The 15,954-nt window shown below is 40.2% G+C and overlaps 1 protein-coding gene across 4 annotated transcripts in view; it reads left to right on the top strand.

The window, feature by feature from the left end:
• Positions 1-15,954, top strand: part of Srgap2 (SLIT-ROBO Rho GTPase activating protein 2) — a 244,921-nt gene that overhangs the window by 121,328 nt on the left and 107,639 nt on the right. For all 4 annotated transcript variants that reach the window (XM_042681373.1, XM_042681374.1, XM_042681375.1 and 1 more), the window contains exon 4: positions 6,481-6,643. In XM_042681373.1, the coding sequence (XP_042537307.1) occupies positions 6,481-6,643 (163 nt within the window). The remainder of the gene's footprint in view (positions 1-6,480; positions 6,644-15,954) is intronic.

The following is a 15,954-nucleotide window of genomic DNA, read 5'->3' as shown; positions in this document are numbered from 1 at the left end:
GGCTTCTTGTAGACATTGCAGCTCTTCTAAGTCAGCTGAACCCAGGTTTCAGAATGAGTTCATTCTCACTGTTGGACATGCAAGCCACAAGCCCAGCATAGGGAAGGTGATAGGCAGTCTAGGGGCAGAAAACCCATATCTTGGATCCAAGAGATTTGTACACATGACCATACAGGTCAGAAACAAGAATAATTGATGCTTTTATCCTTGGTCCTATGTGCCTGGCACATAGTAGATGCTAAAAATTGATATTTGTTGACTAAATGAATGAAATAAGAAAAGACTGGAGCCTCAGAAGAAACCTACACATATGCAAGAAATCCAGATGGCAGAGATTCAGATCTTGGGTAGACTCCCTTGTCTGGTCTTTTGGAGTCCACAGAGCTGTCTTAGATGTTTTGAAGCTTTCCCTTAGAGCTGGCACCATAGGAGTAGTTGAAGGAAAGGCAAAGTCTCTCACCTGACATTAATTAATGGTCTTTAATGGTTCATATTTGGGGTTCATGCCTAGTTCTCTGACCTAACCTGAAAGAACCTTGGTCCATAATCACCCAGAAAATTGTTATTAAGCACTTAACAGATGTCTGACATTGTGCTAGTCCAGTTGTCTACTTCAAAGCAGATTCCTAAGCTCCTAGCTCTTGGGCATGCCTCTCTCCCTAGGGTGTGGCTGGACCCCATGGAACTAATCCAGAGCCACAAGAATCTCATTTCCATTCAGTTCTGTCCCCAAACTTGATTATAGGGGACATTTTAGACTATTTTGAGTAAGATGGGCACAGCTCTGTTTGAATCCTTTCTAATCATCTGTCTAAGGTTATGGAAACAGTTTATGACACTAATGTGAAAGCTTATTTTTCCATATACAGAATACATTATTTTTGCTTTTGGCATTTTCCTCTTTCTGACTCTGAACTCTTCTACTCTGATCTCATTGCTGGCAGAGCTGAAGCCAGAGCTGTGATAAGCCCAAAGAAGTGTGTCCGCCCCCCGTCTGCCTGCCTTGTCTTTGAAAAAAATGTCTTTAAGCTGCCACTCTAATACTGGGTCACACAGCCGGCAGGACACCATTACCCACAGAATGTTTTTCAAGTCAGTTTCTACTTTGGAGATTTTTTTTTTTGCCCTCCTTCTTTTCACACCTTCCAGCAAATCCAATCCATCCTCTGGTTTATCTAGGTCAGCAAGGGTCTGATTTTATGCATGGCACTGTCAGACCATAAATCCGCAGCAGCTTTGCTTCTCCATCCAGCCCGTCTGCTTCTGTCAGCATCAGCAAAATGCATAATAGAGAAAATAAGCCAGAAAGGCTAATAACACTCATCTGAATAAAATAATCTCTTTGGCTGCCTCAGTTCATTTCATTTTAATCAAGGTGCTAGGGGGAATTTGGTTTTTAAAAAAATCTAGTTTTCTCCTCATTACTGGTTCCCTGTCCAGCCATCACTAAACCATCTCTTTAATCATACATGTACCTTTGTGTGTATGTGTGTGTGTATGTGTGTGTGTGTGTGTGTGTGTGTGTGTGTGTGATCATTCTCATATTTGGATGTTTAATAACATATTGAATGATACATTTAACTCATTTGAGATTTTGTCTCTCATCATAGATGTATGTTTTTAAGGCCGGGAAGTCATATTCTTAGACATATTGATATTTGCCAACTCTATATAGAGATTGCCAGATCTGATAGGCATTCTGGGATGGGGGTGGGGTCTGGAACTTGCAGAAGCATCTAGGGTTCTGACAGTCTAGGTCCTCTTTCCATTCCTTTCTGTCAAGCACAGCACACAGTGTGGAATGTGGACTGATTGTTCCACCTTGTTCCTTAGAGAAAGGACAGTGGCAGATTGAATTCTGCTCTCCGTTGATATCTCCCTCACGTCTTCCTAGAGACTTACAGCTGCTTTGTTAATTGCCTGTTGCTGCTGTCATATCACAACTATTATTTGCTGGGGGCTGTGCATTTTCAGTAGGCTGTGCTCTTGGCCCTGGCCCAGGGCTGGGTGAGGAACATGTTGGAAGTAGATGAAAGCTGAGTCCTGGTTTGTTTGGAACTGAAAATAATAATATTTCCTCACATTTATATAGTGCTTTTGTGTTGTCATAGTTCTTTTGTGTCTCTCGTCTTAGCTGACCCATACAACAGCCATGAAAGTGGCAAGTTAGAGACACTTGGCCCAGAAGGAAACACACCTTACTATAGCAATGAAGAAGTTCAAGCTATTCCACTAATGCCAAGTGTGCTCTATCTGCAGATCTCTGAATGTAGCCATTAGTAATTAATGACGTCTCAGACTGGAAGTTTCTGGGATTTTATAGCCATTCATTGAAGATCTTTCTCAAGAGTCATGATGTCTATTTTATAGATTGAGCCAATTGAAACTAAACACAGGGGCCATGTACGTGTGTGTGTGGTGTGGGGGGAGGGAGGAGAAATGTTGTATAATATAGAGGCCAAATTTATGGAGTTGGCTCTTCACCCTGGATATTTTAGAGAAATCCCTTTGAGTATTTGTTGTTAAGTTTGTTGAAGATTCATAAGTAGTCTAAACTGAGGGAGCAAAACTGGGCTAATGTCTTCAGAGCTAATGATTCAGCTGGGCAGGTTTGTCTCACCCAGTCCATTTGCAGTAATAATCCCCTGTGCAGATGCCTGGCTGGCTCTAGACTTTCTACGTCTTCTATCGTTTGACTTAGGTCACACCACCCCCCCTCCAGTACAATATGATATTTTCTTGATCTTCCTCCTGAAATCTTTTTTTAAGTAAGAAAAATACTTGTGGATATTTTGTCTGCTTTTTAGGGATTAGTATTTGAGGAGGTTTGCAGCTGTTCAGCACATTCCTAAGGGATGCAGACCCTTTTCTTTAAATGCCGGAGTATTACACAACCTGGGGCTCTGGAGGAGGGGAAAGTAAAGACACTGTGCGAACACATGAGAGATGGAAAAGATATAAAGACCATTTTCAATCTCCTAACCAAATGAAGTTCCCTTGGCTCCAGTGGCCCCAAATAAAATCAGGCTGCAAAGCCACTAGAGCAGGAAACCACTCTAGCAGAGTCTTAATGTGCTCCCTATGAAATCACGTCTCATGGACTTGCTTCTTTTCCAGCCTGATGTGTGTTTCATCTTTGTTCGTGTTGGCTGGGAAACTGCCCATAGAGTATGTTTGTGTTCCCTTCTTCCCACATTCCCTCCCCCCCCCCCCGCCTAAAAATTAATTAATTAATTAAGCCACCTCAGTTGAAAGGAAGACTATGTCTGAGAAAGCATCAAAACTCAGAGGAACTGAAAGATCATCCAGAAAGTTGCAGCAGTAGTAAAAGAGACTGGGAACCCCTAGAAGAAACATAATAGGTCCTAATACTTTTTGTTTTCAAAGCCATCTACTCATTTTAAAAGTAAAAATCATGCATAGAATTCCAATATGTGAAATAAATCGAAGCAATGTTTTTTTTGAGGGGGTATAAATCTACTTTTAAAGTACAGATTTTTAGAGTTCTATATTACAAAATCAATGTGTACAATGAGGGTGTTTATAAACTAAATTATATTGAACTCAGAATTGTGAATAAGTTAAAGTTTGTATCTGTTTCAGCTTCCAATTTATTTCCTGTAGGATTGGGATGGAGCTCAGTGGTAGTGTTTTCTAGTGTGCTCAAAACCCTGAATTTAGTTCTCAGCACATAAATCTTAATTCAGACAGATGGATTATTGTAATCTTGGAATAGTTTTAAATTGATTTAGATACTTATAAGTTTTATTATTGAATTATTGACATTTCCTAGAAGCTATTCCCATACCCCTTTGTAACTATTAATTAGCTAATTACTAATATTTATAATAAGCATTGCAATAATTGATGACATGGTGATACAGTTGATTTTCACTGGACAACCATGGTCTACTATGAACCCAGCACTGACCCAAGAGCCCATGCTTTCCCATAAGAAGCAGATTGGAATCAATTGTAAATGTAAGATCTTGTGAGACTTACCATTTTCCAAAAGAAAAAAAAATTATTTTATTTTTTAATGCTGGGAATTGAACCCAGGGCTTTGTACATGGTAAACAAATGACCTGCCATGAGTGATAACTCCAGCCCAAACCTGCCCTTTAAGAAAGCAAATTTAATGGCCTGGCACATTTATGCTTATTGAGGACATGGAATATCTCTTGTTAAAGAATGTAAATTTGATTTTTTATAACTAAAATGGATTGGAATCATGTTGAGAGTTCCCTTGTGGAAATGTCATATATCATTGAGTATACATGCTTAGTTCCCTCACCATTTTGAATTATTTCCTATTTACTATTTTTTTCAATGCTAAACATTTTGAAAGGAATGAATTAATTTGTATATCTCTTGCTCTTTCCTGGGCATAGTTTTAAATTTCTATGGAAATCTTAATTTCCCTAGAAAGGTAATAGATATAATGTTGTGGTTGACAGGTAGTGTTAACAATTTTATATTGCTACAAAGCATGTTGTTCCTGGTTTGGAGGGGTTGAGGGGAGTGAGAGTAGTAAGTGTATGTGTGGGTTAGATATGATCAAAGTTATGTTCTGTGCATGTGTGAAAATATAATAAAACCCATTCTTTTGTACAAAGAAGAAGACATGCAAAGCCTGGGATAGGGGTTTGAAATGGCAGGCTGAAAACAATATGTACTTTTAACATTCATTGGTTTGAAGCAACTTCTTAACATTTGGTTAAACAAGTCTTTGATTTGCTGTTCTGGTGTGTTCTGAAGTGCAGGTAGGTGTAATGTGATTAGTTACTACTACAGAATCGAGAGCTTCTAAGTTGAACTCCCAGATTTACAGATAACAAGTGCCTGGCACTCACCAGCCCTGGTTGAAGCAGTGCTGTCTCAAGAACCAATTCCCTCTCAATGGTCCCTCACCTCGCTCTTCTCTCTCTCTCTGTCTCTCTCTGTCTCTCTCTGTCTCTCTCTATCTCTTTCTCTGTCTCTCTGTCTCTCTGTCTCTGTCTCTGTCTCTCTCTTTCTCCTTTGCACTGAGAGTGACCTGGAGGAAAAGGAGAGGAGAGGGATGCATACATGCCATGCATACAGTGTGATTCTTCTCCATGGTTAAGAGTACTCTGCTGTTACAGCTTTGGTTTGGAATTCCAGCATTGTCACTTGCTGGCTGTGTGTTGAACCTGTTCTTCACTCCATCTTTTCTCATTTTTCAAGTATGATTAATTGTACCCATCTCATCAGTAGTCATGGGGTTAAGGAAAACAGCACATGTAAAGGGCCTAGCCTATGCCAAGTACATTATATCCATTGATAAACAGGACCACAAATGAATCCTATTTCCTGTTTTCTCTGCTGTTTAAAGAAATTCAACTTCCAGGTGCAAAACTTGGAGTTGCTTAAATTAGTACTGTGAATGGAGTAGATGAAAAGTCCTTGGGAACTCATTATCATTTGATGTGAGCATCTAACATTAGCACTTGTGTTTCTACTCAAGCTGTAGATGTTCAGGAATATGTCTGTTCAGATGTGGCTGTGCTCTTGGTTATATGAGACACATATCATGGCTCAGTAATGAAATCAAAGCTTCCTTAGATGTATTCCTAAGAGTTTTCTGTGACTTTTCTTTCTCCTCCCTCCCTCCTTTATTTTCCCTTCCTTCCTTCCTTCCTTCCTTCCTTCCTTCCTTCCTTCCTTCCTTCCTTCCTTCCTTCCTTCCTTCCTTCCTTCCTTCCTTTCTCTTTCTTTCTTTCTTTCTTTCTTTCTTTCTTTCTTTCTTTCTTTCTTTCTTTCTTTCTTTCTTTCTTTCTTTCTTTCTTTCTTTCTTTCTCTCTTCCCCCCCCCCTCTCTCTCTCTCTCTCTCTCTCTCTCAACAAACATTGCCTTCGTGGAATCCTATAGTGGATAAATTTGTGGGGTTTTAGTCTACAGTGCTTTAGTGATTTTTGTCTTTAGATAAAATCTCTAACTTTTGTTCCAAACCCTAGAGACTATGGACTTTGGAGTCAGACAGCCCACATTTGTTCTAGTCTGGCAGTGTAGAACTGTTGGTCTAGACTTCTATGAGTTTCAGTGACTTCTTGACTTTTTCTATGACTCCCCTGTGAGTTTCAGTTTTCTACTCCATAAATGGTAATTCTTCCTTATAATAAAATGAGGGAGCTTCAATGAAATAATACATTTAAAGTTTTCACCAACTTCCTAAGACACAGTAGATATTCAGCAAATGTCATAGCTTCTCCTACCTCACCTTCCTTCTTCCATTTTCCTCCCTCTCTTTACTATTATTCTATTTTTTTCCTCACACCTTCCCCCTTTTTTGGTCCACTGAATTTTAGAAAATAAGAGAAGTAATCTCAGGCTTCAGGAAAGATAACTTTATTTCTGATTCTGCGGTAATTGCTATGATTTTGTGACATGGGCTATAGTTGTAGATGTTGGCCCTTGCTGCTTACCAACATTAAGGGTTTTTTCCTTGCTGTTTCTTTACAGGAAGGATCAGAATGTTCTTTCTCCAGTCAACTGTTGGAATCTCCTCTTAAACCAGGTGAAGCGGGAGAGCAGAGACCACACTACCTTGAGTGACATCTACCTGAATAATATAATTCCTCGATTTGTCCAAGTCAGTGAGGACTCAGGAAGACTCTTCAAAAAGGTATGTGGATATTCTTTATCACAGAGTTTCTTGGGTGGAACAATGACAGTCGAGTAAATAAGAGAAGGAATATCTTCTTGCCTACTGACCATTCTCTTCCATGTACCCACAGGAAAACAATATTTGAATTAGCATTCTTTTCTTTCTTTCTGAACTGAATTAAAAGTAGCCCTGAAAAGATAGCCATTTGCAAGTCACAACCCCAAACTGGCACAATCTTGAATAATCTGTGTGTAATAATAATGACTGTGTCTTGGTGGCCTCCTCAAGTGATTTGTGGCCCTCTTGGTATCCAGGAACCATCAGTGTTGTTTCATGTTTTCTCTTCTAGTCCACTTAGTGAATCCTTGTATGCTTCTGTTTCCAGAACTTGGCCAAGGTGGATTTAGGAATTTTGTTATTCTTACTGTGACTTATCTTTGTTCTGGGTCCCTTGGTGCTTCTGAAGCTAGTTGTTATCCCAGTTCCTCGGATGTAGATTGAGCAATTTGCCCAAGGAAAAACTAAAAATTAAATGTGACAGCCTTGGAGGATTTCTTCCAAATGTGACAACGTTGGAGGATTTCTTCCAAAATCACCTTTCCTTTAGTGGTAGAACCAGACTCTTGGAAACATCTTTTCTTTTGCCCTCAATAGAGTCATTTATTCATGAGGTTTGGTTATAAATGGTGGCAAAGGCCCTAACCATTGTATAGAGGATACTGTTCCTAACATTCAGTCTCTTAACAGCCCCCTCAAAAAACCTTCCTAGAAGCTAAGTAAGCTTTCCCACAAGTCACAGGTAGAAAGAAGATCTGTAGGGCTATTTTGAATTCATCAGTTTCCAGCTGACAAAACAAAACCTAGTTTTACAGTTTGAGGTTAGGCAGTACAAGAAAAAAGATTGATAATCAAGGTTGTCATCAATGGCTAGAAGTCTTGACCAGTTTCCCAGTCATTAACATTACAAAGTTTTTCAGATTTCACAGCATTGGGAACTAATACCCAGTTTCTTCTGTTTACTACCCTGAAAAGACTGACTTAGGCTGTAACAGCATCCGTAAGTGGGCTTTTCCTATGTATTAGAGACAGGGTACTGAGAAAGAAGAGAAGAAGAGAAAGACAACTCCTTTTAGAGCTTGCTGGCTATTTTTAGTGGCCCAGCTGTACTGTGGCCAGGGCCATTCTTCATTTAGGTTTGAGGATATTCTTCACTGTCTCCATGGTTTTCAGCATCTGCTCTAGCTTGCTTGTCACTAAGCTGAACTATCCTGCAATACTTGGTGATGTGTGAGTGTGACTAAAATTAAAACATGTTCAGGTAAAATCTCGACCATAAGTGATTACCACTTCAGCTCTTCTGTGTGACCTAGACAACCAACAAGACTGTGAAAGTTTCCTCTTTCATCTGAGAAAATAGTTCTCAGGAGAGAGTTTTACCTGGCTTGATTTCACAGTCTCTCAATTTCCTTTTCTCCCAGCCTTAGGGTAGAAAGGAAAGGGGCAAGCTATTGACTGTCTAGCCTCTCTACCTCTCAGAGCTGTCTGTGGTAATGGCAGCCAGCTATCAAAGCCATGAATATACCTGGCTCCTCCAGTGCTCAAACACATTTCACCTGAGGCTAAGTACATAACACACACAGGAGGAATGGGCCCTGTCACCTCCAGAAGGAAAAATCCCTCTGTGAATATTACATTTCATTGGAGAAAAGTAGACAGACATTTATAGATTGATGCATCCTCACAAAGTGAGCATGCCCATATAACTAACTCCTAGATCAAGAAACACTTTAGAGAGCTAGGGAAGGGGTGACAAAAAAGAAATGTACTTATTACCTGACTTGTGAAACTGCAACCTCTCTGTGCATCACCTTTATAATAACAAAAAATACCTAAAAATTAAAACAATTCTTTGAAAAAAAGGGGAACGCTTCACTACTCCAGACCTCCTCCCCATGCACTCCTACCTAGTCACCTCATATCTGAAGAATAAGCACTGTCTTGATTTAACAGAAGAGATTAGTTTTGCTTAGTTTCTTACTTTGTGTAAGTAGAATCATAAAATATACATTGTTTGGGGATTTCTCTCAACATTATAACTGTGAGTTATTTGTAGTATATCATTAAGATTATAGGTCTTTCTCTTGATCTTTATAACTGCTTCAGTTAAGATATACTTGTTTAGAGATGTGCATTAGATGGTTGAATGGTTAATGCTTTCTGTTCCACAGTGTGAATAATCTCTTTTCTTTCCCTTGGACCAAATATACTCAAAGAATTCTTAAAGTAGAAGAAGCTGGCTGGTAGATCAGAAAAGATTCATTCTCTTTTGGCTGGGTGAGAGCTATTCTGCTTTCTAGTAATAGGCAAGGGAAGATTTTTGCACATTCCAAGTTTTCAATCTTTGGTTGAGAATATATTCATATGAAAAATTAGACTCTCACAAGTTCAGATAGAACATTTCGGTAAGAAAACTACGGAGTGTGCCTGGCCACACTGTCAGTGATATGAAGCTTCCTGGGGTTTGTTTTGTACTATCAGAGCTGAAGCCTTTTTCATGGACCTAGGTCTTCCATGACCCCTGAGACCTTCATCTTAAAACCTTGGACTTCTTTATGTGTCCAATTCCCTAAAATTAAAAAAAAAAAAAAATGTTTGAGTTCTGTGGTCTTGAAGGTGTCTTCTAAAATCCAATGTCTGACAATTCTGTGATGACAAGGACTTCTTGTACCATGAATTTCCTTTGGGTTGTTAACATTGGGCAAGTTTTGATAGGTCACTTCCAGTCCCAGAGGTAAGGACAAACAAAAGCAAGGTGTGGGTGTGGCAAGGGCTCACCAAACAGGTGAAGACATCATTTCTTGAGCAATAAAGATTAGTCTTTATTGTTTTACAAGTGTATCTATAATGACCAGCAACCCAGTGTTGCCAAATTGGAATCCAAAACTATAAAAAAGATAGGCCTTTGTTTTACCAGTAAATTTAGGTCTAGCAATAGAAGGAACATTCCTATTTCTAGCAACATGGCTTCAGCAAAGCTGTTTTTCTGGCTTCATTCTGGAAGCCTGTGCCCTTGGTTAATTTTACTCGATGAAATTCACTGGCAAAACTTTTGCCAGTTTGAATCCACATATTGTAGTTAGCATTTTGTATACATTTGCTTCTTTCGTCCTTAGAATATTTCTGTAAGTTAGTTACTATTTTTTTTTTTTTTTTGGCAGTACTGAGGTTTGGACTAAAGGCTTCGTGCTGGTTAGGCAGGTGGTCTATTACTGGACCACACCTCCAGCTCTTTCTGGTTGTTTTGATATAGGGTCTCACTTTTTACCCCAAACTGCATCTGGACCTTGATTCTCCTATTTCATGCTTCCTGTTGTAGCTGGGATGAGAGGTGCATACCACTGTGCCCAACTTCTGTTGAGATGGAGTCTCATGAACTGTACTGCCAGGCTAGCACAGAACCATAATCTTCCCAAGCTTAGCTTCTCATAGGTAGGATGATAATTGTGTACCACTATGACCAGATATTAGTTGAGGTGGAGTCTTGAACTTTTTCCCCAGCCTGGCCTTAAAAAGTGGTCCTCCCAGTCCATGCTCCCTTAGTAGCTAATGTTACAGGAGTAAGTCAGGAGACTTACTGTGCTGTTCTCCTGGCTATTCTTGTCCAGTTTAGTTTGATGTTCCACTCAAAATATTTCTTTAAAAATACAGGGACTCTGTTCGCAATAGCCAGGATATGGAAACAACCTAGATGCCCCACCACAGATGAATGGATCCAAAAATTGTGGTATCTATACACAATGGAATATTATGCAGCCATTAGAAATGACAAAATAATGGCATTTGCAGGGAAATGGATGGAGCTAGAAGGAATCATGTTGAGCGAGGTAAGCCAAGAACGAAGAGACAAACGGTACATGGTCTCCCTGATAAGTGGATGCTAAATCCAAAAGGTTAGGTGATACGATAAAACTAACAGGACTTAAGAAACAAAGAACTCCCGCTCATCTGGTTGAACCACTACTAAATATCCCCATGCTGCTGATCACAAATATGGTATATAACATGTGAACACTGTTATATATTACAGACTGTGGTAGACAATTTGCTCCAGGGAAGTTAGAATGAACTTGTGACTTTGAAATTATGTAATCATTTAATCACAATCAAAAAAAAAAAAAAAAAAAAGAACCTCGGGGAAGGGAGGGAGGGAGGGGATGGTAGGGGGAAAACAATGGAGGGGGTAACAATGTTCAAGAGGAAGTGTACTCATAACCTCACTCATGTAACTGTAACCCTCTGTATAGTAGCTTTACAATAAAAAAAAAAAAAAAAATACAGGGACTGGGGAAAGGAGAGGTGGAGGGAAAAATATGCCAGAAGGTGCTGAGGACCACTAGGTCAAGAAGTCCTGAGGCTGTAGCTACAGCTGGTATGGAGCTGATGGTGGCACGGTAGGGGAACCGACGGGTAAGTGGGATGAGGGGACCCATGCTGGATCATGGAGGAGCAGTCAGATACCACCAGTGTCAGTGGCACTGAGCAGACAAGGATGCTCAACAGTGAAGAAACTTTTCAATTAACAATTGATAAGGCATCAAGATTGGTGTAGGCCTTGCCCAGGATAGAGTGGCCACCAATCTTATAGCCCTTAATGAAGGGAGAAAGGGTGAAACTTGTAAGAGAAGCAGTGGGAATTTACATCAGCAAACAGAGTTCATCCAGTCATGCTCTTGCTGAGTATCCATGAATAATCTGTATACCCAGTGGAGCAAGTAGACCCAATGGGGCAGCCAGCCCTAAAATGGAGGAGCATAAGGCTGTCTGCTGCCTTACAACCTCAGAACAAACCTATTGGTGTCAGAATCTCCCTTGTAAGATCACCTTAGATAAAGTTTGCTGATGTCACTGGAGGGGCTTTTACACTTGCTCCTGCAGTGGTAGAAGTAGATCAAGGTGGTAAGTTACATAGTAAATGGCAATGTCTGAGGTATTTACTGATCTGATACCTGAAGGTGGTTGAAGTCTTGGCTAGAGGGTACTGTGCCACTATCACCTTGACCTTCATTGACAAGAATGGAAGGGCGGTCTGTGTATGGAAGACAGATCTCCTTGCCCCTGAGGAAGAGTAGAGACAGAAGATCTGTCAGTAGTATTACGTTGATGTATCAACCTGACCTTTGTCTATGGCATATGTTTGTTTTAGGTCCAGGAGCAGGGGCTTCAGCCCTCTGACTGGGGAGGGGACTCATAGGATCACACCATCCCACTTGCTAACTTAGGGCCAGCGTCTCTGTCCTCCCCATAGACTTGGGTTTATGCTTGTTTTCTACTAGGTGAGATCAGAGGATGATGTCTCATTTATATGTTTATATATCAAGTAAACATACTTTCAAAAGCATTTTTCAAAAAATCCCAGTCATCTGGTTCTAGAATACAGCGTTTCCATCTTCATGCACTGTTATGAGGCCCTAGGTGTGGTGTACAGGGAAGAGGTTTACCAGATTTCTTACATTCTTCCATTGACTCCAGAACTTTCCCTGAGTATAGAATTGACCTCACATTTTCTTTTGCACATGAACCTCCCTAAGGTGAGGAAGTGCTTAGACATCAGCGTTAGATTGTTTCTCCTACCTGATGTTGGAATGAAGCCACTAGGAGTTGGAGTGAAATAGAGCAGCATGTTTTTCTCCCTAGAGGCAGAATCTCTAGTAAGAGGGAAACAAAGACTCATTAAATGTGAAAACTGGCCAAAAATCTGGCTAGCAGCTAATTCAACTAATTTAGGGATGTCAGGATGGCTGCACAATTGGCCCTTCTATGCTACTGGACTCCCTGAAGGGATGCTCCCCGTTAGCTCTCTGGTTTGTGGTTATGTCTGCTGGGACATATTTTACATTTTGCATGAAGCCGTGTCGGAGATTCCTTTAGCTAAATATACCATCTGGAGAAAAGTGGCCTCCTGTCCACAGCTTGAAAACAGACCTACTTTGTCTAGGACTCTGGGGAAACTTGAGCCCATTTGCAGCTCCTGCCATCTCCTTTCGTGTAATGAAAGCTCCGTCTGTCTGACCCCTGTTGGAACTAAGGTTTAGGCAAATATTATTGCTGCCACCTTCATTTGTTTAATGTGGTGGCTTCAAACACGGTGACCAAACACTGCCAAGTCTGACTCCCATCTCCATGATGTCCTAAAGAGTCCCACCAAAAACAAAAATAATTTTTCCCACTTGATCTGTTCAGACAGAAATAAACTTGGATGTGTTGTTTCCCACCTTGGAGCGAACAATCCTCCTCTTTTCCTGCCTTCACTTAGCGGGAACACATTAACAGTTCCTCTGGCTTTGCTTTTTTAGCTCACTCTTTCTAGCCCTTGACAGCAGCTCACACTTGAGCTTGGAAGCCAATCAATTCAGACAGTTTGAAGGCTCTCAATTGCACCCTTGTTTTTATAGTGCTCCAGTTACCTGTGCTCCTGCTCTACCTTAGTATGCTTTAAAGTGTCTGTCCTAAACTCAGGTTAAACTGAGAAAGCGAGGTCAGAATCCCCATAGACCTGTAGTTGTCAGTGTGGCCGGTGTGTGAAAGTTACTTGGGGAAAGTGGGGAGAAAGAAAGTTACTTGGTTAGATTAAAAAAAAAAATCTTGGTGACTTTGAATAGATATAAAAAGCATGAACTATAAAAGAAAAAAATAAAGACAAATTGGACTTCATCAAGTCATGGACTTTTATTCTTGGAAAGACATTGTTAAGAAAATGAAAAACAAGCCACAGGCTAGGAGAAAATATTTGCAATACATCTGTCTTAGTCCATTTGGGGCTGCTGTTACTTGAATAGCCAACACTGAGTAATTTATAAAGAATGGAGGTTTATTTCTTACAAGTTCTAGAGACCAAAAAGCCCAGGGTCAAGGGGCTTCCATCTGGCTTCCCTCAGTCCTTCTTACTGCATCATAATAAGGCTGAGAACACAACATGAGTGATAGAGAGAGGACAGAAAGAGAACAAGAGCCAAATTTACCCCCTTATTAAGAACCCACTCTGAAATAAACTAACCTACTACCATCTAATCACCTCGTAAGGTCCCATCTCTCAGGACTAAATTTCCAACACATGGACTTTAGGGAGTATATCCAACCACAGCAACATATATCTGACAGACTTGTATTAGAATGTACAATAAAGAACTTTGAGAACTCAACACTACTGAGACATGCTATCCCAAATATTTAAAACAGGCAAACATTTTGGGGAACACTAATAACAATATACAATTGGCCAGTCAGCATATGAAAATATATTCAATATCATTAATCATTGGGATAAGCAAATTAAAATAATGAGCCATATTAAAAATCTGCCAAAGTGGTTAAAATTAAAATGACTAATATTAGTAGGGATGGATAGAACTCTTAAGTTGCTAAGAGTGTGAATTGGAAGCTGAATGTGGTAGAGCATGACCTGCTATCCAAGCTCTCAAGAGGCTGAGGCAGGAAGAACTTCAGGTTGAGGCCAGCCCACATGGCAAGACTGTGCCTCAAAAACATCAGTAAATGTAAGGTGCTAAGACCATTTTAGAAAATAGTTTGGCAGCTACTTATGAAGTTAAACAGGTACCTACCATCCGACCCAGGAGTTCCAGGTGCTTCTTGGTATTTTCCCAAGAAATAAGAGTTTATGTCCTCACAAAGAGTTGTACTAGATGTTCAAAACCACTTTTGTGGTGAATAAGACCACCCCTCTCCCAGAAGATGTCATGTCTAATCCTGGGAACCTTCAAATATTTATATAGATTTGGGAGACTTTGTAGGGTGAAGGGAAAAACAAATCCTTTAAATAGGGATACAAATGGACCCATTGCAACAATGAGACATACAAGTTGTTATGTGGAAAACGAACTTTACAACTTTGGTGTAGGGGGGAGGAGGGCTGGGTGGGGAGGGGCAGGGGGAGGATGGGATGGGAAGGGGAAACAAAGGAGGAGGCTACAATGCTTGATAAGAAATGTACTCATTATCTTGCTCATGTAATTGTAACCCCTCTGTACAATATTTTCACAATAAAAAAACATAAAAAATTTTTTAAAAAAGATTCATTTGAGGATCTTGTGATAGGACATTGTACCTGATTGTCCATGAGGGCCCTCAGTGCAATCACAGGTGTGTGTGTGTGAGAGAGAGAGAGAGAGAGAGAGAGAGAGAGAGAGAGAGAGGGGAGGGGGTAGAATACAGATAAAAGAGGCAGGCCATGTGATGGAAGCAGAGTCATAGAGAGAGGATGTTCTGTCAGGGGCTTGTCTAGATGCTAGGAAAGACAAGGACACAGATTCTTCTTGAGAGCTGACCTGATGAAACCTTGATTGAAGTTCACTGACATTAGTTTTGGGGTTCTGACCTCCAGAACTATTAGAGAATAAATGTATGTTATTTTAAGCCACCAAGTTTGCTGTAATTTGTCACAGCTGCCTTAGGAAACTAATACTTGGTTCATAATAGCTCCAACTGGAAACAACCCAAATATCCGTCAGCAGATGAATGGAAAAACATATTGTGGTACATTCATATATGCTATTCTGTAAGAGAAAGAAAGAAAGAAAGAAAGGAGAAAAAAGGGAAGGAAGGAAGGAAATGTGGAGAGATACAATATAACTCAATTCCAAAAAGGATTATGTTGAGAAGAAAAATAAAGAGCCAAGAACAATGAGTACATACTGTATATTTTTATTTATGTGAAACTTTAGAAAAGGCAAATCTTATCTAGATCCATGAAAAAAACTGATCAGTTATTGCCTCAGGCCAGAGTGGGGATGAAGGGTTGCTTTCAAAAGACATAAAGGAACTTGAAGGGTTATGAAAATGTTCTGTATAAGGATGGAGTACATTTGTTACTTATACTGTACACCATTTGTTACTTATACTGTACACTTAAAATGTGTATATTAGGTTGTATGTTAATTATGGCTCAATAAAGCTGCCTTGAAAGATAAGGCTCTACCCCAGTGTAATAGCAAGGCAGTCTCTGCTGTAAGATCTGGGGGATTATTGCCTAGAGCCAGGGTGAAGAAACTACCTCTTCAGATACTTTTTCATCTTGAGGAAAGTGAAGAGCTGAGGAAGTCTAAAGGTCCTGTGTATATGAGAGCCATGTCTGCCCTTGCAGCCCACAGCCTTGAAGCAGCCAGGCCAGTTTCTCTAGGCATCCCATTGTGGTTTACTGAATTGTTCTTGAAGAGTGATCGAGAGGAATGAAGGGGAAAATCTGGCCTCCTTCACATGTAGGAAGTGAAGACTTGAGATAGAATGCTGGGGAAGAAATATAAGACCTCATTCAG

This window comes from Dipodomys spectabilis, unplaced genomic scaffold, assembly GCF_019054845.1.
Source record: "Dipodomys spectabilis isolate Male_0828 unplaced genomic scaffold, ASM1905484v1 ptg000069l, whole genome shotgun sequence".
In the NCBI taxonomy this organism is placed as follows: Eukaryota; Metazoa; Chordata; class Mammalia; order Rodentia; family Heteromyidae; genus Dipodomys; species Dipodomys spectabilis.
This window is presented reverse-complemented; position numbering and strand designations above follow the sequence as displayed.